Source organism: Rana temporaria, chromosome 3 (assembly GCF_905171775.1).
Source record: "Rana temporaria chromosome 3, aRanTem1.1, whole genome shotgun sequence".
NCBI classification, from domain to species: Eukaryota; Metazoa; Chordata; class Amphibia; order Anura; family Ranidae; genus Rana; species Rana temporaria.
In genome coordinates this window covers 117,889,893-117,917,233 of record NC_053491.1, presented here as the reverse complement: position 1 = coordinate 117,917,233, position 27,341 = coordinate 117,889,893, and the positions used below count along the sequence as shown (strand labels likewise).

Below are 27,341 nucleotides of genomic sequence, written 5' to 3'. Positions count from 1 at the left end.
TGTCAGCGGATTATAGGGATATAGAAAATATCCGGCAACATATAAAAAATTAAATTACCATAATCTTGTCCTATAGGCCTGGGCAGCGAAAGGGTTTAAGTAGTTCTAAAGCTTCAAGGTTTCTTACCTTAAAGTGGAGCTCCACCCAAAAGGGGAAGCTCCGCTTGTTTGCACCCTCCATTGCCACATTTGGAACTTTTCGGGGGGTGGTTAGTGGGTGCCTGGTTTTGACAGGAATCTGCTCCCACGTCTGGCTCGGATTGCCAAGACGATCTGAGCATGAAGTTTGGCCCCCCCTCCTTCCCCCACAGTTTTCTGGGACACATCACGGGTCCCAGAAGATAACGGGATCATGCACAAGGCGCAGCATGACAGGAAACAGGCTGTGAAGCCACACGGGTTCACTTCCTGTTAACCTTTCTAAAGATGCCAGAGCCTTCACCTGAAACTGATTGAAGAATCGGTTCAGATAAGGACATCGCTGGATCCCTGGACAGGCAAGTGTATTAAATCAGCAGCTACAGTATTTGTATTTCTACGCATTAACATAAAAAAACCTTCACTGCTGCAGGATCTCCCCTTATTCTTACCCTTAGTCCGATCCGATCCAACGACGTGCATACGAGCAGCAGCAGCTTGCACTGCTTTCTCCCTCCTCATTGGGCAGATTGATAGTAGTGGAAGCCATTGGCTCCTACGCCAGTGTCGAGAGAGAGAGGGGGTCGAGTCCCGTTGTCTGTTAATGGATTCAGCAGCAGGGCTCAGGAGCGAGCCTACACAATTTCCCCCATGGGAATCATTTTTTTATTGGGGGGAATTGCAAGAGAGGAGGAGCCAGGAGCGCGGTGGTGGACCCAAGAAGAGGAAGATTGATGCCGCTCTGTGGTAAGTATATAGACATGTTTGTTACAACCACTTTAGTTTATTTCAGGGCACGCCCCAATACATTTTAGTGTTTTGGTTCCGTTTAATTTTCAAGTAAATTTTAATAAGTACATTTTTGGTTTTACTGAGCTAGGATGGTGTGGATTTCCTTCACTACCTATTACATTTTCGAGTGCTTTGTTTTATTGGTCTTCGATTAGCACCTTTAAAGCAGCGTTCCAAGATTTTTTTTTTTTTACTTCGGGTGCCGACATCGCGGGCTCCATGCACAGGTAAGTGTCCTTATGTTAAAAATAAACGTTTTTTTTTCCACCCAGAATGGAACTCTTCCTTTTAACATACCTGCAAACGATATTTAATTTTCATAATATCCTGATATGTCTGCCATTTTAAATATTGCTATAGTTTTAGACTTTACATTTTATAACAAATAAAAACCACTGTGTGTGTGTGTGTGTGTGTGTGTAAAATATATATATATATATATATATATATATATATATATATATATATATATATATATATATATATATAAAATTATTACACACTCGCACAAACTGTGGTTTTTATTTGTTATACAATGTAAAGTCTAAATCTATCTATCTAAAAAAATATTATATATATTTTTTTTGAATTGTTGGAATAACAAAAAGCGTACCACCCTATTTTCAAACTCCTTTAAAGCGTTTCTTGATAACATTTAAAAAAAAAAAAAATAGAGTATTATGTATGTGTAGTGCATTGCAATAAAGTCTTTTGGTAAACACTTTATTTTTGATTCCTCTGCAATGTCTTTTTGTTGTGTCTTCCTGGACTAGACAGATGAAATAGCTGTCACTGATATTTCTTATCAAGATCCAAAAGCTCATATATTTCTTCTCGCTCATCTGGAATTCATAAATGTGCTTTGTCTTCATGTGGCGTGCAATTTCCAGCCGTGACACATCCTGCGGTCCTTATTAGGTGGCACATAATAAAATGAAGATTATTTGCATATTATGCGTTTCAAATTGGAATGAAATAAAGAAGCAGATTAATCCTGAAGGAGCAATAAAACCAGATAATAAACTCCTTGCCTTGATGCTGTTAGTGCTGCAGGTCGCCGCCATAGTGTTTGTAACCGTGTGCTTTCTGGCTCAGTATTTATGATTATTAGTGTACTGTTAAGACTTCTCCTTTTGACAACTTCATTAACTTTTATGTCTCTAATGCTACTGCGTCTCTGCCAGCTACTGTATTTAAGCAGATGGTGCTGTCATTAAAGGGTTCCTGATGTCTGTCCTGTGTTTGTAAGTTCATGAATGAAAAAACGGAGATGTAAATAATTTGATGGTGTTTTATTAAGGTTGCATTAAAATCTATTTGGTAATACCGGATAGCACAGAATGCATATATAAAGCACATGGATATTCTATTACTATTGCATATCCAGGCTTTTCTTATTATGGTTAATGCAACATATATGTTGTTGGCTATTGGAGACCGTTAACATTGGGTGTAAGTACAAAAACGTTTTGTTTTTAATTGGTACATTTGCTTGATCCAATGCACACAGTGTACCTACAGTACATTCACATTTTTTGTTTTGAATGCAGTAGATAAGGTTTAAAACCCCTATTGGTCTTCTATTGTGAGCCATTTCCCCAAAGGTTTTTCTTCTTCTTCTTTTTTTTTTTTTGTGGCTCCATGCACAGTAGCATTTTTTTTTTTCTAAGTTAAAAAAAAAGCTGCATAAAAAACACTGCTAATAGCTTTTTGTAGTAGAGTTTAAGAGCATTATTGTTTTATTGGCATTTTTGCATTTCCTTTAAAAGAAAGGGGGGGAGGGAAACATTAGTAGCGTTTAGCTGCTGGAAAAACGCTCAAAACAAACTACAAAAACAATTTTTTATTTTTTATAGGAGCTTTAAAAAAAAAAAAACGTGTGCATGGAGCCTAAATGCACAGCACCATCTGTTAGCGCTATATAAATCATGTATAATAGTAATAATAATATTAATTTGACCCTCTCGGATTTGTCATAGTGACTTTTATCACCGGCACAGAAAGTGATGGAAAAAAACAAGATATTTCATTAGAGCAAAAGTTTAGCTAATATAAATATAACTTTATTGTGGTGGCTAAATACAAAACAAAAAATCGCTGAAATCCCCTTACAGATAGTTTATATTTAAAAGATGTGACTGTGCACTGCTGCTGCCACAGTCTGGCATCTCAAACCACCTTCAACCCCAAACGGCATTGCCGCTCTTGCTGGCACTTGATGCCGTCTAACCATTTAGTCCTAGTTCACCCTAGTGCGACTTCAGATGCGACTTGGGTCACACAGAATTGCATGACAATGGCAATCACATTGTCTTCAGTCGTGCCTGTTCACTTTAATGCAACACAGCACAATTTTGCAAAAGGGTTTTGTGCTACTTTGGTGTGATTTCAGCACGATTCTGAATATGCAAACGACATTCAAATAGCGTTATAATCGCACTGAAAGTCAGATCAAAATTTGAACCAAGCCTTACAGATCGTGCATGAGTTCCACAGCCAGCTCCAGCAAGCCCCAGTGCACTGTCCATCCATTTTCCAGAATCCCAGGGGCTAGACATCATGAAATCGGAAGAGGACAACCTGGCTCTTGATCCAAATATGAGTATCAGAGAGGACAGCGCACTGACATTCTGCAACCAAGTTGAAGTAGGGCCAGTTGTAAGGGTATTTTTGTCAAGGCTGACTACATACAACTTGCGAGTTAAGCCTCGTACACACGGCCGAATGGTGGGTTGCATCGGGCAGTTCAATAGAAACCGGCCGGCATTCAGCCCATGGGTACTGGAGTTGGCCCGATTTCGGCCGGCTTCTTTCGAAGGAGACCTGATTGAACAAGGTTTGCCGATCAGCACTCTCCGCCAATGGTTGGAGTGTTCTGGAACACAATAGTGTTTTTTTTTTTTTTTCACAGAACAACTCTGATCCTCCTCCTTCTTATGCCGCGTACACACGATGGGTCAAACCGATGAGAACGGTTTGATGGACCGTTTTTATCGGACCAAACCGATCGTGTGTGGGCCCCATCGGTTATTTATCCATAGGTTAAAAAAAAGCAATCCTTGTTTTAAATTTAACCACACATGCTCAGAATCAAGTCGACGCATGCTTGGAAGCATTGAACTTCGTTTTCTTCAGCACGTCGTTTGTGTTTTACGTCACCGCGTTCTGACCCGGTCGGTTTTTTAACCGATGTTGTGTAGGCACAGACCATTTTCATCGGATGGACCTATCGTGCGTACAGGGCTTAAGGCCCCCTACTGGCACTCTGGGTCCCTCCCTCTTGCCGAGTGCCCCAATAGCATAGCTGTCGCACCTTGAATGACCATTGCGCGGTCATGCTACACTACTCAAACACATTTTTTACAATTTTGTTCCCAAAAATAGAGCATTCTTTTGGTGGTATTTGATCACCACTAAGGTTTTTATTTTTTGCTAAACAAATGAAAAAAGACCAAAAATTCTGAAAAAAAAGTTTTTCTTTGTTTCTGTTATAAAATGTTGTAAATAAGAGATGTTTTCTCTTTACTGATGAGGCTGTACTCATAGGGCGGCACTAATGCGGTGGCACTGATGAGGCACTGACTTGGCACTTATATGCAGGGATCAGGAGTGTGTTGTGTTTAGAATGCAGGTATCAGGGTGGGTGAGTAGTGATATGAGGGGTGGCAGAGGATATGGCTATGTGGGTGGCCTGCCCTTGACAGTGTCCTCTGCCCCTTCGCACTGCATTGATGCATTCACACAATGTCACATTAACCATGAGTTAAAACAATGTTCAGGAATATTCCTTTCTCATTGTTTTGCAAATCTATGTACACTACAAACTGTATAATTTGAATCGGTTCCAATATCGCTGTTTTAATAACCTGACAGCCTATTTTGAATAATAATTCACTGATGACAGCAGCTGGGGAGGCTTGTGAAGGCTTGCAGGAGTGGGACCCATGGTGGGGCTGGCCCTAACAAGCGGGCTGGGTAAATTACCATAGCGGGCCATGTGTGGCCCACGGGTCGTAGTTTGAGGTCCCCTGCTCTGTGGGGACACAGCAACTGTACAATGTAGTTGCAGGTGTTAATATGACGTGCAGGTGCTTCTAAGCACCCCCAAATGCACATTGTCTGCATTCATTGCCATGCACCCACACACCTGTTAGATTCGGACCTGTGATTATGTTTAAATAGCTGCTGTGTCCCCATATAGTCACATAGGCTGTCATCACACAGATATTGCATAAGCAAACGCTTGTAACTCTGTACAGGCCACAGTACCCGTGTAAATATGCCCAGGGACCACATTAACACACAGAATGCACTTCTGCGCCCAGGAGTCGCATGTGTTTGCGTACACCCGCCTATATGAATTGACTGACAGACACTGCGCAGGACGACATATACTGTGGCTGTACACATGTAATCTCCTATTCTGGACACAAGCTGGGCTGTTCACGAATCCCTATGTTCTTGTAACCACTTGACTGTGCGGTTACATACGTACAGCCACAGTGTCTGTCAGCTTGTCATTGATTTGTGCACAAAGACTTTTGATTCCCGGGCACAAAAAGACTTTTTCTTGATGTTGTACAGCCCTTATTTGCTGTGTGAATGAGGCCTGAAACAACACACAAAGGCGCATTCTTGCACACGTGACATTGCGGTTGGGCGTTGGCAATATGCATAGGTGAAAGTCAAACTCCAGATTAGTTTACAGTTTTGCATACCTTTTTGATTCGTTTTACAAGAAGGAACAATTTTCAAACTTTCATATCATATTTTTTTTATTATTAATTCCATACATCTATAGATTTAGTAGAAATTTAGCAGGAATTTTTGTAAGTTTTGCTGTCTTTTATGTCTGCTAATAATTAGTGTATTTTTAGCAAAGATATACGTTTTTTTGTTTTGTGCAGCTATCGTGGGACCTAAAAAATAACCTTACTTATTTTCTCATTTTGTTATTAGTTAATGAAGAAGAGCTCAGGAGAAAAATTGCTGAAGAACTAGCTCTAGAACAAGCAAGAAGAGAGTCTGCGAATCAAAAAAGGTTTGTTCTGTATAGGATCTAAATCAAATTGTCTTTTCTGCACTATCACCATTGTACAGAAATCACATAAAATACCTGCTTCCACAATCAAATCAATATGCACAGTGGAATATAAGGAAACAAGTACAGCACTGATATAAGTACACAGTGGCCCAAAAGTATTACCAACCATATAGAAAGAATTAAAGTGGTTGTAATTTTTTTTCTACAGGTAAGGCTTACCTGTAGCTAACCTGGATAGACATCTCCTAAACCTAAACGGTTTAGGATATATCCCCCTGTATTTGCATGTGCGGATATCATCGGCATATACGCTTCAGTGAGTGTGGCGTTACTGGCAGCTCCGGCCAATCACAGCGCCGGAGCCCGCAATGCTATGCATACTAGCTCGTTATGCCCTTTTCTTGCAGGTTTTTGTCTTAGGGTTTACAACCACTTTAATGTGGTATTAAACCCAACATATTGCAGGTTGCCCATCTTTAGATGTGGTGGTTGCTTTTATTTAATACACTTCCTCTGTTGGGGTCCCTGCAGCTTGATGAAGACACAATTCACCATTGTACAGCAGCATTGTTGATCTGGAGGGAGGGTAATGCAGTGGTGTACTTTATTGTGTATAGTGGTGTGCTGCCACAATTACGAGGCCACAGCCAAGCCAGTTATGTAATGTCAATGTCAGTTTAATTTCTGTGTTTACTGTAAACACAGCCGCAGTGTCTAGTCCAGCACTATATCTGCAGTGGTGGCTTGGTAAACAACTATTGTTGCTAAGCAACAGTAATGTTTTGGACTGGGAAAAGGGTGCGTCCCTGGACCAAAAGAGGCGTGTTTGACGTGGAGTCCCCGGACCAAAAGAGACGTGCATGAAGTGGAGTCCCTGGAGCAAAACAGGGCGTGCATGGAGTGGAGTCCCTGGAGCAAAACAGGGCGTGCATGGAGTGGAGTCCCTGGAGCAAAACAGGGCGTGCATGGAGTGGAGTCCCTGGAGCAAAACAGGGCGTGCATGGAGTGGAGTCCCTGGAGCAAAACAGGGCGTGCATGGAGTGGAGTCCCTGGAGCAAAACAGGGCGTGCATGGAGTGGAGTCCCTGGAGCAAAACAGGGCGTGCATGGAGTGGAGTCCCTGGAGCAAAACAGGGCGTGCATGGAGTGGAGTCCCTGGAGCAAAACAGGGGGAATGCATGGAGTGGAGTCCCTGGAGCAAAACAGGGCGTGCATGGAGTGGAGTCCCTGGAGCAAAACAGGGCGTGCATGGAGTGGAGTCCCTGGAGCAAAACAGGGCGTGCATGGAGTGGAGTCCCTGGAGCAAAACAGGGCGTGCATGGAGTGGAGTCCCTGGAGCAAAACAGGGCGTGCATGGAGTGGAGTCCCTGGAGCAAAACAGGGCGTGCATGGAGTGGAGTCCCTGGAGCAAAACAGGGCGTGCATGGAGTGGAGTCCCTGGAGCAAAACAGGGGGAATGCATGGAGTGGAGTCCCTGGAGCAAAACAGGCGGAATGCATGGAGTGGAGTCCCTGGAGCAAAACAGGCGGAATGCATGGAGTGGAGTCCCTGGAGCAAAACAGGCGGAATGCATGGAGTGGAGTCCTTGGAGCAAAACAGGCGGAATGCATGGAGTGGAGTCCCTGGAGCAAAAGAGGCGGAATGCATGGAGTGGAGTCCCTGGAGCAAAAGAGGCGGCATGCATGGAGTGGAGTCCCTGGAGCAAAAGAGGCGGCATGCATGGAGTGGAGTCCCTGGAGCAAAAGTGGCGGAATGCATGGAGTGGAGTCCCTGGAGCAAAAGAGGCGGAATGCATGGAGTGGAGTCCCTGGAGCAAAAGAGGCGGAATGCATGGAGTGGAGTCCCTGGAGCAAAAGAGGCGGAATGCATGGAGTGGAGTCCCTGGAGCAAAAGAGGCGGAATGCATGGAGTGGAGTCCCTGGAGCAAAAGAGGCGGAATGCATGGAGTGGAGTCCCTGGAGCAAAAGAGGCGGAATGCATGGAGTGGAGTCCCTGGAGCAAAAGAGGCGGCATGCATGGAGTGGAGTCCCTGGAGCAAAAGAGGCGGCATGCATGGAGTGGAGTCCCTGGAGCAAAAGTGGCGGAATGCATGGAGTGGAGTCCCTGGAGCAAAAGTGGCGGAATGCATGGAGTGGAGTCCCTGGAGCAAAAGTGGCGGAATGCATGGAGTGGAGTCCCTGGAGCAAAAGTGGCGGAATGCATGGAGTGGAGTCCCTGGAGCAAAAGTGGCGGAATGCATGGAGTGGAGTCCTTGGAGCAAAAGAGGCGGAATGCATGGAGTGGAGTCCCTGGAGCAAAAGAGGCGGAATGCATGGAGTGAAGGCCCTGGAGCAAGAGAGGACTGCATGAAGCGGAGACTTCAACAAAAATCCAAATTAAAGTGGATGTAAACCCGATTTTTTTTATTTTTTTTGTTTGCTGTCACAATGTAGAGTATAATATTTCCGATCATCTGGCCAGCTTTGAGCAATCCTCCTTTTTTTTTTTTTTTTTTTTTTTTCGTGAGATAAACGAACAAACAGGAGAAAACTTTTGTCTGTTCTTCCCCCTTGCTGTGAATGACAGGTTATTTACATATCTCATGCGCTAGCCTGAGACAGGCATTATTTTTTAATTCCCACCCTCACTTCTTTTCTGAAGTCGTATGGTTACTTTTCTGTATTTTGACTGGATGTTAGTGATCATAGCAGAATTTAGTGTAAGGAATACACAGGAGAAAATGCATGTTGACAAGAGGAGTGTAGAGGTGGGCGGGGAGTCTGAAATCACGACTCAGACCCACCGAGCTCAGACAACAGACCCACCCACAGAATCTGCAGTTTTTCAGTTCTTAAAACAGACAGAGGGGAGACATTTGAAAGTTAAGGATACATGCAGGAGGCATCTATATCCTTATAGATCAGAACTATGGCAGTCGTTTAGAAAGAATGATAGTGGGTTTACATCCACTTTAAAAAGGACTCCTACTTACAAGTGGAGGGATACAACAGGAAAAAACATCTACTCCTAGGAATGGAAATTCACTCCTGTAAGAGTTCTCATGGGAAAAAGGTGTCTTTGCTGAAGCTATATAAACCATCCATGTTTCCTCAGCAACCCAAATTTTTCTAAATCCAATCGCCGCAGGGACAGAAAGTGAGCTGAAATCTGAACAGGGGCACAGACCGCAATACTAATTTTACAGGAGTGTTAACTCTTCCCTATACTATCCAGAAAATGTAAAATAACAGATTTGGTAGCTGTTATTCTTAAAGGGGTTGTAAAGGTAAATAACAAACATGTTTATGCTTACCAACTCTGTGCAATAGAATCACAGAAAGTGGACAGGAACCTCCTCCCGCCCTCACTTTTTTTCCAGCATTGGCTTTGACAGCACTGGAAGCCAATGGGTTCCTGTGCCCCAGCGAGACCCGGAAGTGAGAGGAGTGAAGAGCTGCAGACGTGAGCAGTGTTGGATTGAATAAGGTCTCAGGTAAGTAAAGGTGGGCAGAGGGGGCGACGCTGACACCTAAGCATTTTTTAACTTTAAAGCAAAGAATGCATTAAGGTAAAAAATGTTTAGACTTTACAGCCCCTTTTAAATGTACCTGTTCCGACTTGCATACAAATTCAAAGAAGTTTATTTTTTATAAAGCATAGGACTGTTGGCCATGAACTTGTCTTGTTTACAAACGGCAAAGAATTGTCGGCCAACAAACACGTAAATGTCTTTTTTTTAGCTCTTTAGCGCCAGCCTTTGGGCAACTTCTGATAATGTTGTTATGGTTAGCATTGCTTCCAAACATGCGTATTTGTACTTTGGAGTTTTGTCCTTTCACACTGAAGCGTTTTTACGGCGTTTTAGCATTAAAAATAGCGCTATTAAAACGCTCAAAAAACGCTCTCCATGCATCTCAATGGACCCTTTCACACTGAGTCCTGCAAGCAGCATCTTTGGAGCAGCTTTTGGGCGTGGAAAAAAAACGCCCCTCTCCATTGAAATGAATTGAAAGCGCTGTAAAAACGCTGTACCGTTTCACACTGAGGCGTTGCACTGGCGGGGTGTTGAGAAAAGTCCTGCGCTGAAAAAAAAACGCCCCTCTCCATTGAAATTAATTGAAAAGCGCTGTAAAAACGCCTTACCCTTTCACACTGAGGCACTGCGAAAACGCCCTAAAACTTTTCGGGTGCTGGCAGTGTGAAAGGGCTTTGAAAGCACTCAGGCTTTCACATTGAGATTGCAGATGAGGCTTCGCTCGAATAAAGCTCGAAAAACGCCCCAGTGTGAAAGGGGCCTAAAGGTTCTTGTAAAGCACATTATAATGCAGGTTTCCGGGATCAAGCATTTTCTGCTGTCTCCTTGTGACACTTCAATTTATCCTCAGCGGTACATTTGGCCTGTCTGCACTGGCCAGAATACATCTTTGACTTTGATGTGTTTCTTTAATTGCAGAGGAAAAAATGTAAGGTCAGAGGGTTTAACTCGGCATAGGCTCTCTCCAGTGTACAGCACATGCATACAGCACCGCTGGGCTCTGTGGCCTTTGAGTGGATGCAACAAGGCTTCCCTCTCTCCCTTTATCAAGTCAAAGTCATGAGTAACCCTTTGGGACAATCGCATTACCGTGAATGGCGGACCTTGGACACAAAGGGATGGGGGACTGCAGGCTCTGTTGGCACATCTGGCAAATGGTGCAGGCAGGGTGAATACTAAGTTTTCCTTTGTGAGCTCTTGCATTAGCCATCTACCTGGCTGTCATTTAAAGTTCCTGCCAGTTTTGCCGCGTGGTTCCCCTCAAAATCCATATCGGATCCGAAGGCATTAAAGGGGACCACATGCCGTTTTTTTTTTTTTTCAATTTTATTATTATTTTTTATTGGCAGTAATTATTTTTCTTACTTTAAACCAGGGGTCGATAATATCCGGGCGCCAGGTCGCAATTGCGACAAGAAATTGTGACCTGGCGCCCGTGGCGACCAGTAATTGATGCCGCGGCCTCAATTACTGGCCGCCGCGGGCCCACCGCGATCGTGCGGCGGGGGAGGTGGGGGCGCACGAGTGCACAGGATCCTGTGTCTCGGTGCACCTCCACCTCCCCTGCTGCGCGACGGCCGGTAATTGAGGCCGCGGCTTTGCGGCCTTGTGAAGTCCCAAGCTCTTCCTTCTGTGAGATGGCGCCATCTGGTGGTGGCTGCTGGCATTACAAGTTAAACAGCAATTTTAATGTGTCATTTTTCACTATTTTCACTGCCATCTCCTTCCCTCTAATTAGAACCCCCAAACATTATATATATTTTTTATTCTAACACCCTAGAGAATAAAATGGCGATCGTTGCAATACATTCTGTCACGCCGTATTTGTGCAGCGGTCTTACAAGCGCAGTTTTTTGGGAAAGAAATACCCTTTTTTTTTTTTGTTTTGAGTTACAGAGGAGGTCTAGAGCTAGAATTATTGCTCTCGCTCTAACGATCGCGGCGATACCTCACGTGTGGTTTGAATACCGTTTACATATGCGGGCGCTACTCACGTATGTGTTCGCTTCTGCGCGAGATTTTGTCGGGATGAGGCACGTTTTCTGGCTCCTAGATTCCAAGCAAATTTGTCAAACCCTGCTTTAAACTGTCAGCGGGGAAGCCCACTTACAGCTATGACTCGTCGGTTGCTAAGGACTCATTAAAGACAGGAATAGTACCACTGGATTGGCGCAGGGCCAATGTGGTGCCCATATTTAAAAAGGGAACAAAGTCTTTACCAAGTAACTATAGACCTGTTAGTTTAACTTCTATAGTTGGGAAGATACTGGAACGTTTAATAAAAGACCACATGGATGAGTTCTTGCTGGAAAAAAACTATTTAAGCAGCAGTCAACATGGATTCATGAAAGACAGAAGTTGTCAGACAAACCTGATTTCCTTTTATGAAGAGGTAAGTAAAACCCTGGACAGAGGCGTGGCTGTGGACGTGATATATTTGGATTTTGCAAAAGCGTTCGATACAGTTCCGCACACACGGCTCATGTGTAAGGTAAGGTCTACAGGATTGGATATATCAGTTTGTAAATGGATAGAAAACTGGCTGAAAGCCAGAATTCAGAGAGTCGTGGTTAATGATTCTTACTCTGAATGGTCCAAGGTTATCAGTGGTGTACCCCAAGGTTCAGTGCTGGGACCCTTACTTTTCAATATATTTATAAATGATATTGGGTCTGAGATCAAAAGTAACATTTCTGTCTTTGCAGATGACACCAAGCTATGCAGTGGAATAACGTCCTTACAGGATGTCTCCAATTTACAAGCCAACCTCAATGCTCTGTCTGATTGGGCGACTAAGTGGCAGATGAGGTTTAATGTAGATAAATGTAAAGTTATGCACTTGGGGGCTAAGAATATGCATGCATCATACATACTAGGGGGAGTACAACTGGGGGGATCTGTAGTGGAGAAGGATCTGGGGGTTTTAGTTGATCATAAGCTCAATAATGGCATGCAATGCCAAGCTGCGGTTTCCAAAGCGAGTCCTTTCTTGTATTAAGAGAGGTATGAACTCCAGAGACAGAGATATAATTTTGCCCCTGTACAAATCATTAGTAAGACCTCATCTGGAATATGCAGTTCAGTTTTGGGCACCAGTTCTCAAAAAGGATATCGGAGAACTGGAGAAAGTGCAGAGAAGAGCAACCAATCTGATAAGAGGCATGGAGGAGCTCAGCTATGAGGAAAGATTAGAAGAACTAAATCTATTCACTCTTGAGAAGAGGAGAATTAGGGGGGATATGATCAACATGTACAAATATATGAGGTCCATACAGTGAACTTGGTGTTGAGTTATTCACTTTACGGTCATCACTGAGGACAAGGGGGCACTCTTTACGTCTAGAGGAAAGGAGATTTCACCTCCAAATACGGAAAGGTTTTTTCACAGTAAGAGCTGTGAAAATGTGGAACAGACTCCCTCCAGAGGTGGTTCTGGCCAGATCAGTAGATTGCTTTAAGAAAGGTCTGGATTCTTTCCTAAATGTACAGAATATAACTGAGTACTAAGATTTGTAGGTAAAGTTGATCCAGGGTAAATCCGATTGCCTCTCGGGGGATCAGGAAGGAATTTTTTCCCCTGCTGTAGCAAATTGGATCATGCTCCGCTGGGGTTTTTTGCCTTCCTCTGGATCAACTGTGGGTATGAAGTTGGGTGTATAGGATTTTACTGTGTTTTTTTATTTTGTTTTTTGTGGTTGAACTGGATGGACTTGTGTCTTTTTTCAACCTGACTAACTATGTAACTATGTAACTATGTAACTATGTAACTGGGTTCCCGGCCTGCTCCTTAACAACCAGCAATTGTAGGCGTTTGGTTCAGTTTTAATTAGCCAAAAACGCTTGTGAACTGTGCCGCAAACACACACAGGGCATTTGGGGGAGCATTTTTTAATGCTCACTAAACTTTTATCAACCGAACCTATTAATGCTCATTAACTTTATAGGCACGTTTTATAAGTGTCAGTATTTTGAGCAAGTGTTAACGAGCCCTTTGTTTGGTATGGATGCACCCGGTTATAATTCTCTGCTTTTGGTAGAGAGAATGATTAATAATGGTTATAAGCCCAGGTTCACACTGGGTACGATTTGAGATGCGATTTCACATGTCAAATCGCATCTCAATTGTCGGCAATGGCACCGTCCTAATCGGTGCGACGCCGCATCTGCAGCGCTGCACCGATTTCAAAAAGTAGTTCCTGTACTACTTTTTGCGATTTCGGGTCGCGATTTACATTGAACCCTGCACAGATGTCTCTTAAATCGCGGCTGAAATCGCGGCAAAACCGCAGCCGCGAAATCGCGGTAAAATCGAGATTTTTACCTCGATTTTTGAATTCACAGCAGTGTGAACCTAGCCTCATATAGAGAGGTGAAATACAAGCAGGGAAAGCATTTATTTCAATTGCATCAATTTTAGAATAAAAATATATTTTGTGTAATTTCTTTTTTCTTAACAGAGAAATTGTGTAATTTCTTAATTGTTCACTTTTAGGCGGTAGTCTTGAACAGGAATTGTCATGGAAGGTAATTACATTTTTAGATGTCAATCAAGCCTTATGTTTTATTATATTGCCAACCTTTATCAATGTATTACAGCTTTTTCACGGTCAATAATTTATTAATTCCCCATTTACCACAGAAAATAACTCATATCCCAGGTCTGATACAAAGGAAAAGGAAAAATGGAAAGTAATATTTAAAAAGAACCCTTTGGGAGGCTGAACAAAAAGTGTTATATTAAAATCGATACATGGGGCCTAACCTTTTGTGTTTTGGTACACACAAGAGCTTTTTTCTTATTGATCTCTGTTTTAATAACATGTTTATTCTAGTTTCCTTGGCTTGGCCTTGAGAGAATAAACAGAAAGGATTGAATTCTTTATTATCGCAAAGACTTAGGTTTGGTGATAATATTCCCAAACGTGACTCGTGTATTTATTGTTTGTTGGCTGCATCGAGCAGAGCTGCGTGTTTTTTTTTTTTTTTAAATCAGAGTGAAACTTCTCTTGCTGATCACACGGTATCAAACCCCACTAAAATCATCACATGCAAATGTAGAGAGAGACTTTTTGGGTGCATCTGTAGAATTCTCTCAGAATGAGTGGTATTTTTTCATTCCCATAATCCCATAATTCCCATAATCACATGATCAGTCCAAGTATTGTAAATGTCATACCTTGGGTGCAAGTAAGTTGAAACTCCCAGGGAAGCTTTAATTCTGTAATTTGTCCTTAGGCTCCTTTCACACTACTGCAACTTCACCGCGATTTCGCAGCCGCCTGTGTAAGTGGCATCAAAATCAGACCAAAGTAGTGCAGGGACTACTTTGAAGTCTGGACGACTTGAAGTCGTACTAATGAATGGTTGTCATCAACCATAGAAATCATGGGAAACGACTTGTCATGCTACTTTGCCATCACAAATCGTGGCATAAGTCGTATATGTGCCGCAAAAAAGCATGTTAATGTTCTGTGAAATTCTAGGCTCCAGGCACTGCGATTAGCTGCATTTGTACATTGCGTTTACATGCGGCCGCGTTTAGCTGCGGTAGTCATTTCCATAGCAACCTTTTTTTTTATTTTTATTTTTTGGTCCCTTGAATCACGCTGCTATCCGCAGTTGACACAAAAGACTATGATTACCTGCGGTTATTTGCATATAGCTGCGCTAAATCACACCTGGACGCATTCAATTCTATTTTTTCTATTCGCACCAGACCGCATGTAACGAAATCGCAGCTAAACGATGTGTGTGAATGGGGCCATAGGAAAGCATTGTGTGCTTTTAGCTGCGGTAGAAAACCTAATAAATATGCAGCTAAAAGCACCATTCTATCCGTCCGTGTGAAAGGGGCCTAAAGTTCTGTATGCACTTATAGGAGAAGGTAGCATTTGTATTGGATCTAAACTGCAGATCAAAACTTAAAGTGATTTGAAAAAGTTTTTGTAACGTTAATTTAAAATAAAACAATAAAAATAACAAACATGTTATACTTTCCTGCTTTGTGCAATAGTATTTCACATAGCGGACCCAAACCTCCTCTTTTGGGGTCCCCTGTTGGTGCTGTATGCTCCTCCTCCATAGCAAGCCTCTTGCTATGTGGGCACTTTTGTGGGCATAATCTCAAGCCAGGCTATGTGCATCTGTTGACACAGCGTGGCTCGACCCCGCCTCCCTTGATGGATTTGACTGACCGCAGCAAGAAACCATGGCTCCCGCTGGTAATTGCAGGAAGAGAGAGCAGAGCGAAGCTGCTGGCATAGACCATGCTGGATCGAGAGTGTTTTTTTTTTTTTTTTTTTTGCACCACTTTAAATATATTGCAGCTTTTCTTTTTCTTTTTTCAAATCTTTTTCTTTTTTTACCTGGTTATCTTGCCATTAACATATTTGCTATCATTGGGTAACATTACTCACTCATAATGTATATATCGAGAATCAGCTTTGTCACTCTGGGACAGGACTACAGAATACATCCTTTCTTGTTTATTCCTCAAAGCAAAATTAAACTCCATTTTAAATCTGGGTACACATGGATAGAAATTTGGGCAATTTTCGAATTGTGTAACACTTCCAGTTTGACAGAAAATAATCTTTAGATTTTCTTCTATTCAACGGACTTGCTGGAAAACCTTCTGTTGATCAGCGGTTCTCATCGCTGATGAATGAATGAATGAATGAAAAACTTATATAGCGCGGCACATGCGAACTGAATCGCCTCTGGGCGCTTGTTGTTAGTGTCTCATGCCTTTCAGAAAAGCAGGGTTTTGATCTGCCTTCTGAAAGACAGGTGGTTTTGCTCCAACCGAATGCTGGTTGGTAAAGCATTCCAAAGCCTGGGGCCCTGGAAAGCAAACCTTCTTTCTCCTTTGGACTTGTATTTGGTTATAGGAACCTTGACCAGATTTTGGTCGGTGGAACGCAGAATGCGGCTGCAATTGTGCGGTTTGATCTTGTCGCATAGATATCTAGGAGCCTTCCCATGGATGCACTTATGTGTCAGGCAGAGTGCTTTGAATGCAATTCTGTCTTTCACTGGCAGCCAGTGAAGGGATCTCAGTGAAGGTGAGATTGATTCCCAAGATTTTTTCCCAGTCACCAGTCTAGCGGCCGTATTCTGTACGACTTGGAGACGAGCGATTTGGTACTTGGGTAGCCCGAGGTAAAGGGCATTTGCATAGTCCAGTCTGGAATTCACGATAGATCCCACCACGACTGCTACGTCTTCTTTGGGAATAAATGGAATCAGTCTGCGTAGTAGGCGCATCAAATGGTGCGCCCCGCTGACTACTGACCCTATTTGTGCGTCCATTGTCATGAAGGTGTCAAACGTGACTCCCAGACTTTTGACTTTGGAGCTAGGGGCGATGATTTGTCCCAGAATGGGAGATGGTGTCCAGTTTGTTGTCGGTGATTTCTTCCGACTGGCATCGAAGATAAAGAGTTCTGTTTTAGCACTATTGAGTTTGAGATAACTCTTAGTCATCCAGTTTTCTATTGAAGAGAGACAATTCTCTAAACTTAGATGATGATCCTTTTTGTGGCAGATGCGAAAATACAACTGCGTGTCGTCTGCATAAGAGTGATAAAGTAGTTCATGGCTACTGATAATATCAAAGAGAGGACGAAGATAGATATTAAACAGCACTGGTGATAAGGGGGATCCTTGGGGGACCCCACATGACACCGTGCGTTTTTCTGACGTGAAGGATCCCAGTTTCACTGTTTGTGATCGGTTTCCTAGAAAAGAGGAGAACCATGGTAAGGCATCTTCTGAGACTCCGGCGACTTCTGTTAGTCGTCTCAGTAGCAATCCATGGTCTACTGTGTCAAAAGCAGCGCTTAGGTCCAGCAGAACCAGGAGAGATGATTCTCCTTCGTCTGCGGCCTCGAGCGCATCGTCCCATATTTTCAGTAAGGCCGTTTCTGTCCCGTGTCCGGGGCGGAACCCGGATTGAAATGGATCGAGTAGGTTGTGGGTGTCCAGATGCTGTTGCAGCTGATTTACCACCACTTTCTCCATTATCTTGGACAGAGCATTTAGACTTGTTATGGGACGGCGGTGAGTTGGGTCCATAGGATCCAAATAAGGTTTTTTCAATATCGGCAGGATTGTGCCCTCTTTCAGCGGGGAAGGCACTATGCCTTCCTTAAATGACTGATTTATAAGCTGCGTGATCGGAGGCGCCAGGATGTCGGCACATTCCTTCAGTAGCTTGGTGGGAATGATGTCATTCGGTGCTGTGCTGTCGCGCAGCAGACCAATGAGTTTTTTTGTTGTATCGATGGAGATGGGTTCCAAAGTGAACTTAGTTGATTGTAGAGGCGTTCGGTCGTTGTTTTGATTGAAGACGGGGCTGAGTGGAGTATTGTTTTGCCGAATACTTACCCGAATTTTCTCAATTTTGTCGATGAAGAAATCCGATAGTTCATTGCAGAACTCTTGGGTGTCTGAAGTGGGGACTTCTAGACATCCAGGATTCATGGTCTGGGTGACCATCCTGAAGAGTTCGCGAGGGCGATTCAGTGCGCTGTTAATCACCCTGGAGAAGTGAAGTTTTTTGGCTTTGAAAATTTCCTTGTGATAGCGCGTAGTTACTGCTTTGTAGATGTTGAGGTGGTCTTCTGACGGGCTTCTTTTCCAGGAGGCTTCCGCCCTTCTGCGCTCTTGCTTCAATATCGACAGTTGGTTATTGAACCAGCTGGACTTATTTTCCCGGCTGCGAAGTTTGCGCTTTGGTGCTGCTAAGTCGGCTGACTGTAGCAGAGCTGCATTCATGGCATCCAAAGTATCTGAGGCTGCTAGCTGAGGAGGAATAGCCCCAATTCGGTTTCCCAGGGTGGATCTGAAGAGTTCCGAGTGGAGCTTCCTCTGAGATCTAGCCCAGTGTATTGTCACCGGCTTGGGTACTTTCCTGACTAATGGAGTTCTGGGGATTATGAAGCTGATTGCATGGTGGTCTGTCCATGGCAAAGGTTCATTTCCCACAATATTAATTTTCAGATTTTGTCTGAAAATTAGGTCGAGTGTGTGACCTGAAGCATGCGTTGGTCCGCGTATAAGTTGTTGAAGTCCCAATCCTTCCAGGTGGTTGATGCAGGCATCCGCGATGGGATCCTGTGAGGAGTTAGCCCACAAATTGAAATCCCCGAGCAGCAAAAGATGATTACCGCTAAGGGTGTAGGTGGAAATGAACTCCGTTAATGCTGAAATCAGCTGCGATTTGGGCCCAGGGGGCCTATAGCAGAGGAGAATATGAACGGTCTCCTGAGAATGAGCTTGAAGTTGAAGCGTAAGGGTTTCCATGAAAGGAAGAGGATTTTGAAGGACCGGTTTAGTGATTGCAATATGCGACTTATGAATCACCGCCAGTCCTCCTCCCCTTTGCCCTATTCTATTTTCCGTTAAGATGCGATAGTTTGCTGGCACCAGTTCTCCGAGAATGGTGTTGCAATCGTCTGACAGCCAACTTTCCGTAATAAAGAGGCAGTCTAGATCGTATTGTAGTAAGAAATCATGGATTTCTGATCGGTGTTTAACTGCTGATCTAGTGTTAAGCAAAGCACATGATATGTGCTTGAGCTGTGTTGAATGATTGAAATATTTGATGATCGATCGATGATCGAACCTCAAAAGTTGATCTGATTTTATATTCAGTGTATATTGAGGGTGGATAATTCTTGATGTCAGAATACAATATCCCAGCAGTGGTGGGTGAATGGATTCCTGCATCCTTTTCAGCTCTGTAGATGCATGAATCGTTTTTTTGTTTTTCAACCCACTGGCTAAATGTGGGAAACCCCCCCCCCCCCCCCCCCCCCAAAAAAAAACTGGTGCACCTCCACTCCAGCGATGTAGTGCCCCCAAACTCCTTCACAGGTGTCAATATCTTCACCAGTCTTCTGAGTTCAGCATCTCTGGCAATCTTAGTAGAGGAGGATGACCCAACAGTTTAGCAAGGTAAAAAGTTTGCCATAATAGGATATACAAGCTCTCCTCACTTAACGACCAGGTCGTTAACCACTTAAGGACCGCCTCCTGCACATATACGTCGGCAGAATGGCACGGCTGGGCACAAGCACGTACAGGTACGTCCTCTTGCGACCTGGTGCGACCTGGTCCGAAGCTTTGCGGCCCCTGCGGACCCGATCGCCGCTGGAGTCCCGCGAGCTGAAGAACGGGGAGAGCTGTGTGTAAACACAGCTTCCCCGTTCTTCACTGTGGTGCCGTCATTGATCGTGTGTTCCCTTATATAGGGAACCACAATCAATGACGTCACACCTACAGCCACACCCCCCTATAGTTAGAAACAGAAATGAGGTCACACATAACCCCTTCAGCCCCCTTTTCTGGTTAACTCCCAAACTGCAATTTTCATTTTCACAGTAAACAATGCATTTTTTGCTGTGAAAATGACAATGGTCCCAAAAATGTGTCAAAATTGTCAGAAGTGTCCACCATAATGTCGCAGTCACGAAAAAAATCGCTGATCGCCGCCATTAGTAGTAAAAAAAAAAAATTATTAATAAAAATGCAATAAAACTATCCCCTATTTTGTGAACAATATACATTTTGCGCAAACCAACCGATAAACGCTTATTGCGATTTTTTTTTTTTTTTTTTTTTCCTTTACCAAAAATAGGTAGAAGAATACGTATCGGCCTAAACTGAGGAAGAATTTTATTTTTTTATATATTTTTGGGGGATATTTATTATAGCAAAAAGTAAAATATATTGCATTTTTTTCAAAATTGTCGCTCTATTTTTGTTTTATAGAGCAAAAAATAAAAACCGCAGAGGTGATCAAATACCACCAAAAGAAAGCTCTATCTGTGGGGAAAAAAGGACGCCAATTTTGTTTGGGAGCCACGTCGCACGACCACGCAATTGTCAGTTAAAGCGACGCAGTGCCGAATCGCAAAAACTGGCTGGGTCCTTTAGCTGCCTAAAGGTCCGGGTCTTAAGTGGTTCAACTTGGCGCCATAAGTAATATTTTAAGCATTCTTTACTACTGTACTGTATTGTGAAAAAAAGGTCTAAATCCAAAACTCCAGCTCAAGAACATTGTTTCAATTTGCATAAGTACAGAACACAAATTAAAATACAATGATGTATAGCGGGTCATTAGGGTGGGGAGAGCTGGTAGTTGTTTGAGTGGTCGTTAAACAGGTAAGCCGTTATACGAGGAGTATCTGTATTTTATTCTCTACATGAATAGTAATATCTTGAAATTTTGGGAATGTGGAGGTTGGCATTTCTTTACTAATCATTGAACAGTTTTCTTAGAAAATTGCTTGCATGATAAATCATCTGTTATTTTGTGTTATTTTGCCTGAACTGTGCTGCCTAAGTCACTAAAATTGTGCTGTAAAAATGCCTAAGTAATCAATGTTTAATCATCGGGCACAGGCATTACAATGGCAGTTATTTGCATGTGGTCAGCTTGATGTCTACTTGTGAATTTCCTGACTTCCTGTAGTGCAGAAGAGGAAGACCAAACTTTTTAATTATAATGTTGACGTTGTTTTGTGATTGTGTAAGTAATTGAATTCACTGGGAATGTGCTTTTATTATAGGTTTTATTTTTTTTCTGAATTGAGTGATTTACTTTCACTGCAATTATAGCCATTTTCATATAGTTACATCTAGCCCTGAGTTGAATGAGCAGGGACTGATAGCTTTGGTAAATGGCTGAGACTATAATGAAGCCAAGCTGATTGAGAGCTAAATTATTCATGATGTTAGTTCAAGGGGGACAACTTCAAATCGACACTTTCCGATTATTGTCTGGGCCAGGATAGCATAATTGTAAGCAATGGTTGAGGACCTTTACTGTATTTATGCACAGTACACATCTTTACCTTTTCCTCAGAAATTAACATTTTCTGTGGAGTTCATCCAAATTGATCACTTATTTACTTTGAAATGTGGCAGTGTTTTTTTTTTTTTTTATGTCCTCTTGTAAAACAAGCCATTAACACCTTTCCTACCGAGTCCTTGTAAAATGACGTCGGTCGGAACCCTTTCTCCTTCAAACTGGACGTCATATGATGTCCTTGCATTCCCGGGCGGCTAGGGGGCGCGCCCACGCCGCATTGCTCGGGACCCGGTGCGAGTACCCTGCGGCCGCAATGTCCGCCGGGCACCGCCAAAAACAGCAGAACCATGGATCTGTGTGTGTAAACACACAGATCCATGTCCTGTCGGCGGTGAGGAGACCGATGTGTGTTCCCAGTACAGAGGAACACGCATCGGTCTGCTCCCCTTGTAAGTCCCCCTCCCTCTACAGTTAGAACACACTTTAGGGAACATATTAACCCCATTCCTCGCCCCCTAGTGTTACCCCCTTCCCTGCCAGTCACATTTACACAGAAATCGGTGCAGTTTTATAGCACTAATCGCTGTATAAATGTGGTCCCAAAAATGTGTCAAAAGTGTCCGATATGCCCGCCGCAATGTCTCGGTCACAATAAAAATCGCAGATCGCCGCCATTACTAGTAAAAAAAAAAAAAAAATTCCATAATTCTATTCTCTATATTGTAGATGCTAGAACTTTTGCGCTTATACGCTTATTGCTGAAAACTAAAAATTGGTCTGGGCAGGAAGGGGGTGAAAATGCCCTGTATTGAAGTGGTTAAGTTTAAAATAGAAATGACAGGCAAAACATTTTTTGTATAGATTTAAAGAAAAAAATAAAACATTATAAATGCCCCTTTTTTTATTTTTATTTTTTTATAAGTGATCACATTTCCTCTGTTCTCACCTGCATAAGAGCTGGGGGAGGAGATGCAACTGTACACTGAGCTTCCCAATGACAGGCTGTGCAGGACAAGTCTTTTTATTGGACTTGTATTCCCAGCATAGCTAGAGAACTGTAGTCAGTGGCCCAGATTCAAAAAGCACTTGCGCCCGCGCAACCATAGTTGCGCGGCGCAAGTGCTTACTTGCTCCGGTGTAACGAGTGCTCCTGATTCAGGAACCTCGTTACACCGAATGCAGCCTAGGATGTGACAAACATAAGCCTCCTTATGCCTTCACATCCCAGGCTGCATTCTTGCGTTGGCCGCTAGGGGGCGCGGCCTTTGTGATCGGCGTGTAGTATGCAAATTGCATACTACCACCGATTCACAAAAGTTGCGCGGGCCCTGCGTACGCAAGGTACGGAGTTTCCGTACGACGCCTTTAGCATAAGGTTGCTCCTGCGAATAGCAGGCGCAGCCAATGCTAAAGTATAGCTGCGCCTCCCGCTCGCGACGTTTAAATTTCACGTCGTTTACGTAAGTGAACCGTGAATGGCGCTGGACGCCATTCACGTTCACTTACAAGCAAATGACGTCCTTGCGACGTCATTTGCCGCAATGCACGTCAGGAAAGTTTCCCGACGGAGCATGCGTTGTTCGCTCGGCGCGGGAGCGCGCCTAATTTAAATGATTCCCGCCCCCGGCGGGATCATTTACATTAGGCAGCCTTGCGCCCGGCTGCTTAGCATATTGCCCGCGCAATTTACGGAGCAACTGCTCCGTGAATCGCGGGCAAAGCGCAATATTTGCGTGGGCGCAGAGAAAAAAATTTGCTCTTTGCCCACGCAAATATTGCGCGATTCTACTTGAATCTGGGCCCGTATTTAATAGGAAAGCAGAGGGACCGACAAGAACACCAGGGATTTTGCACAAACCAGGCAATAAAAAGCGAACAGGATACTTTCTCATACACGTACATGGTACAGCAGGCTCATAGCGGGAATATGAAATTTTGGGGTAACAAATGCTTTAAGTGATCTAGTGACCTGATCTTTGGTAAACAGAATCGTATTAGTTTAATAAAATGACTCTGTGGCTCCATTTACAAAATTTTAAATAAATATTTTTTACTCGCCCTTCCAGCGGTGGGCAGGTGACTAAGGCTCCATGTACGTGGACAGGATGTTTTTACAACTGCTCCTGAAAGATTTAACTTGACTGATGGTAACCTATGGTTATAACGGCCGTTTAGCCGCGTTTAAATGCCGCGTTTAGCCACGTCTTGAAGGATTTTGAAAAAAAAAATTGGGGTATAAAAGAAAAACGTCTGAAAACGAAATGCTGCTAAATGCGAGTTGCCGTGTTTAGCTACATTTGGCGCTTCAACTGCCTCTAAATACAGCTTTTGAACGCATTTTTTTGGGGGTTCAAGAAAAAGCCTCTAAACACAACAGCCTAGAAACGACTATAAACGAACCAGTGTACATGTACTGATAACATAGGAAAAGTTCAGGAGCAGTTGAAAAACTGCTCTTAAACGTTTGTTTACCAGCAGCAGTGTACATGAGGCCATAAAATGCAAACAGAAAAATGCTGCTACCCATACCACATTGATGACGGAGCTCCTGAGTGCTCGATCCACAGTTGTTGGCTGAGTAGAATAATGTAGGAAAGATGATCCACACACCAGTTGTTGCGCTTAAGAAATCCTTATTTTATTGGAAAGCCACAATTTACAAGTGCAGATAAAATCAGTTGACACATTTTGGCCACTAAGGCCTTAGTCCTAACCACTGCCTTATGACTAAGGTCTTACAGGTGACTAAACTCTTTGATGTTTTGCACAGCAACTATCAACTAGAGTGTCTATCACTGGCATTAGTTTCTTCTGTCAGCTGCTACATCACTACAGTGTTTTTCGTGGTGTCTATGCAATTGTACATGCATTTGGCTTGTTCTGCCTTGTCATAAAGGGACACCTCTTCTGCAGTGACAACTTGGACCTGTATGTAAAGTTAAATTAATACTTAAACAACGGTAGGCCTCCTTTTTATGATTGAATATTTGAGAGACATTATGTTTCCCTAATTAGCTTTTCTCTTGCATGTTTCTAGAACACATTAGAAAATTGTAAGGATAATCTGATTATGGTAATTTGCGGCAACAGCTCAGTCATTCGGCTTAAAACAGTTCAGGTTTATTGTATTAAGCATTTTAGAGGAATGTTTCACTAAATTTACTATTGCGGATTCAACCACAAAAAATACCTGCCCTTGTGTTGATGATATGGGGTTCACAAATCTGGTTTTCCTTTTTAAGCCGTGTACACACGGCTGGGATTCTCGTCAGGAAAAAAACGTTGTTTTTCCTGACGAGATTCCTGGCAAGATTTTCTTGCCGGCCGAGTGTACAGACGTGCGATTCAAAGGAACAACCCTTCTTTTGAATGGCACAAACGTGGGGACAACATTGACTATGACAAGCATGCGCTCGTCACATTTGATGCCATCGCCGCCATCTTGCTTCACCCTACCTATGCCTTGGAAGCTCCCGCGCATGCGTCAGTCATTTTGAGTATGCACAGGTTTCCACAGAGGCAGGTAAGTATACAGATGCTTTGGTTTCTCGGCAGGAAAACACTGCCGAGAATCACAACGAGAAAATAGAGAGCAGGTTCTTTATTTTCCTTGTCTACATTCTGGCCAGTTTTCTCGACGAGAAACCTCAAAGCCTCGTGCCAGCATTTTTCTTGCAGAGAAAACCGTGCATGTGTGTACGAGGCTTGAGCCAATAACCTGCTGGTGAAGACCTGTTCTGTTTTCTTGTTTCTCTAATTGAAGTATTCTAATCCACAACTGCACTTACAGGGCATCGTGCTACGCGCCTCCCAGTTCAAATGCTTTGATAACGCAGCAACGCACCAATATTATCTTTTTAATGTAGTTGAGTCGCATGACCCATGAAAAACGCACCATAAGAACAGTAATCGCAGTCAATTTTCTATAAAATCGCTGCAGGATTCATGGTATAATAGTGGGCAAAACATTTTCGGTGCCATTTCTTTTCGGCTGAATGCCAATAACACCATTTTCAGCAGAAATTATTCGGTGGCTGAAATTTCGGTGCATCTCTACTACATACGTTATAAATGTACAGTGGAACCTCCGATTGCAAGTAACGTGGTTAACAAGCGTTTCAAATACAAGCAATTAATTTTTTTAAATCCTGACTCAGGGGTTTAAAGAGGACGTGTTTTATTTTTATTTTTTTTAGTTTCTAAAGTTTCAATAGTGGCCTGCATGGGTAAAGGGGCGGGATTACATCATATGTTATGGCATATTTAATACCCCCCCCTTGTTTTTTTAAACAGATTAGATCATGGAATACTGATGCAAGAGGAAATTGGCAAAGTCTTGGAACGGGAAAGAAATTCTTCAACTGAACAACTGACCAGAGCAGTCCTGCGTGAGAAAGCTGCTACTGAGGATGAAAGACTTAAAGCTAAGACCTTTGTAAGTATGCTGTTATGGCTTTTATGGTATTTTCTATATCATTACTAAAAATCAACAATGGTTACTTCCTAATCTGCATGTTTTTCTGCATAATTGACAGCCTGGCAACTAGCATGTGCATAAGATGAACAGCAGTGCCAGGTACATTTAGAGACATATTTATTCCTCAAGCATGTAAACTTAAATGTGCATTTAATTTAAATCATAATTGTGTATATCTTAAACCACTCCCCCGGATGCTGATTTATGCTTGTATGATAACAAGATGGTAGAACCGAATGGGGTAAATTTTCTTCATGGATTATGTATGAGCTACATATAATTACATAGTTAGGTTGAAAAAAGACACAAGTCCATCACGTTCAACCATAAGAAATAAAATAATAATAATAATAATATCGTACACTCGCATGTACCCAATTCTATACCCACAGTTGATCCAGAGGAAGGCCAAAAAAAACAGCAAAGCCTGATACAATTTGCTACAGCAGGGGAAAAAATTCCTTCCTGATCCCCCGAGAGGCAATCAGATATTCCTCGGATCAACTTTACCTATAAATCTTAGTACTCAGTTATATTCTGTACATTTAGGAAAGTATCCAGGCCTTTCTTAAAGCAATCTACTGAGCTGGCCAGAACCACCTCTGCAGGGAGTCTATTCCACATTTTCACAGCTCTTACTGTGAAGAAACCTTTCCGAATTTGGAGGTGAAATCTCTTTTCCTCTAGACGTAAAGAGTGCCCCTTTGTCCTCAGTGTTGACCGTAAAGTGAATATCTCAACACCAAGTTCACTATATGGACCCCTTATATATTTCTACATGTTGATCATATCCCCCCTAATTCTCCTCTTCTCGAGTGAATAAATTCAGTTCCTCTAATCATTCCTCATAGCTGAGCTCCTCCATGCCTCTTATCAGTTTGGTTGCCCTTCTCTGCACTTTCTCCAGTTCCCCGATATCCTTCTTGAGAACAGAAGCCCAAATCTGAACTGCATATTCCAGATGAGGTCTTACTAATGATTTGTACAGGGGCAAAATGATATCTCTGTCTCTGGAGTCCATACCTCTCTTAATACAAGAAAGGACTTTGCTCGCTTTGGAAACCGCAGCTTGGCATTGCATGCCATTATTGAGCTTATGATCTGATTTGTTTATATTTGGGTTTGCGTTGTAGAAATCCTATTTTGTGAGAAACATGGAAGTTTCTGTTTCTGACAAATCCTTTCAAAAATGCTAGATACAGTAGAACCTCAGTTTAAGAGTAACTTGGTTTGAGAGCGTTTTGATTTGCAAGCAACTTTTTTTTTTTTTAAATTCTGACTTGGTTTGCGAATGTTGACTCGCAAGACGAGCAGAATTCAAGCTAAATAGGCCTGCAGTACCTCATGTGGCCTGAGGTACGGGGACGCAGGAGCCGAGCAGAGCCCAAAATAGGCCTGCAGTACCTCATTTGGCTCGGCTTCTGCGCCCCCGTACCTCAGGCCAAAGTGTCCCTGGGCCTTTTCAGGCGCTCTCTGGCGAACCCCCCCCCCCCACCTCTCGCCGCATTCGGTATTGCATCCCATTGAAGTCAATGCGGAACAAATTATTTTCGTTTTTC

General features: G+C 43.0%; 1 protein-coding gene across 2 annotated transcripts in view; it reads left to right on the top strand.

Moving 5' to 3' along the window:
* CHCHD3 (coiled-coil-helix-coiled-coil-helix domain containing 3) overlaps nucleotides 1-27,341 on the top strand; it is a 197,967-nt gene that overhangs the window by 23,792 nt on the left and 146,834 nt on the right. For both annotated transcript variants that reach the window (XM_040343308.1, XM_040343309.1), the window contains exons 3-4: nucleotides 5,890-5,971; nucleotides 25,599-25,740. In XM_040343308.1, the coding sequence (XP_040199242.1) occupies nucleotides 5,890-5,971; nucleotides 25,599-25,740 (224 nt within the window). The remainder of the gene's footprint in view (nucleotides 1-5,889; nucleotides 5,972-25,598; nucleotides 25,741-27,341) is intronic.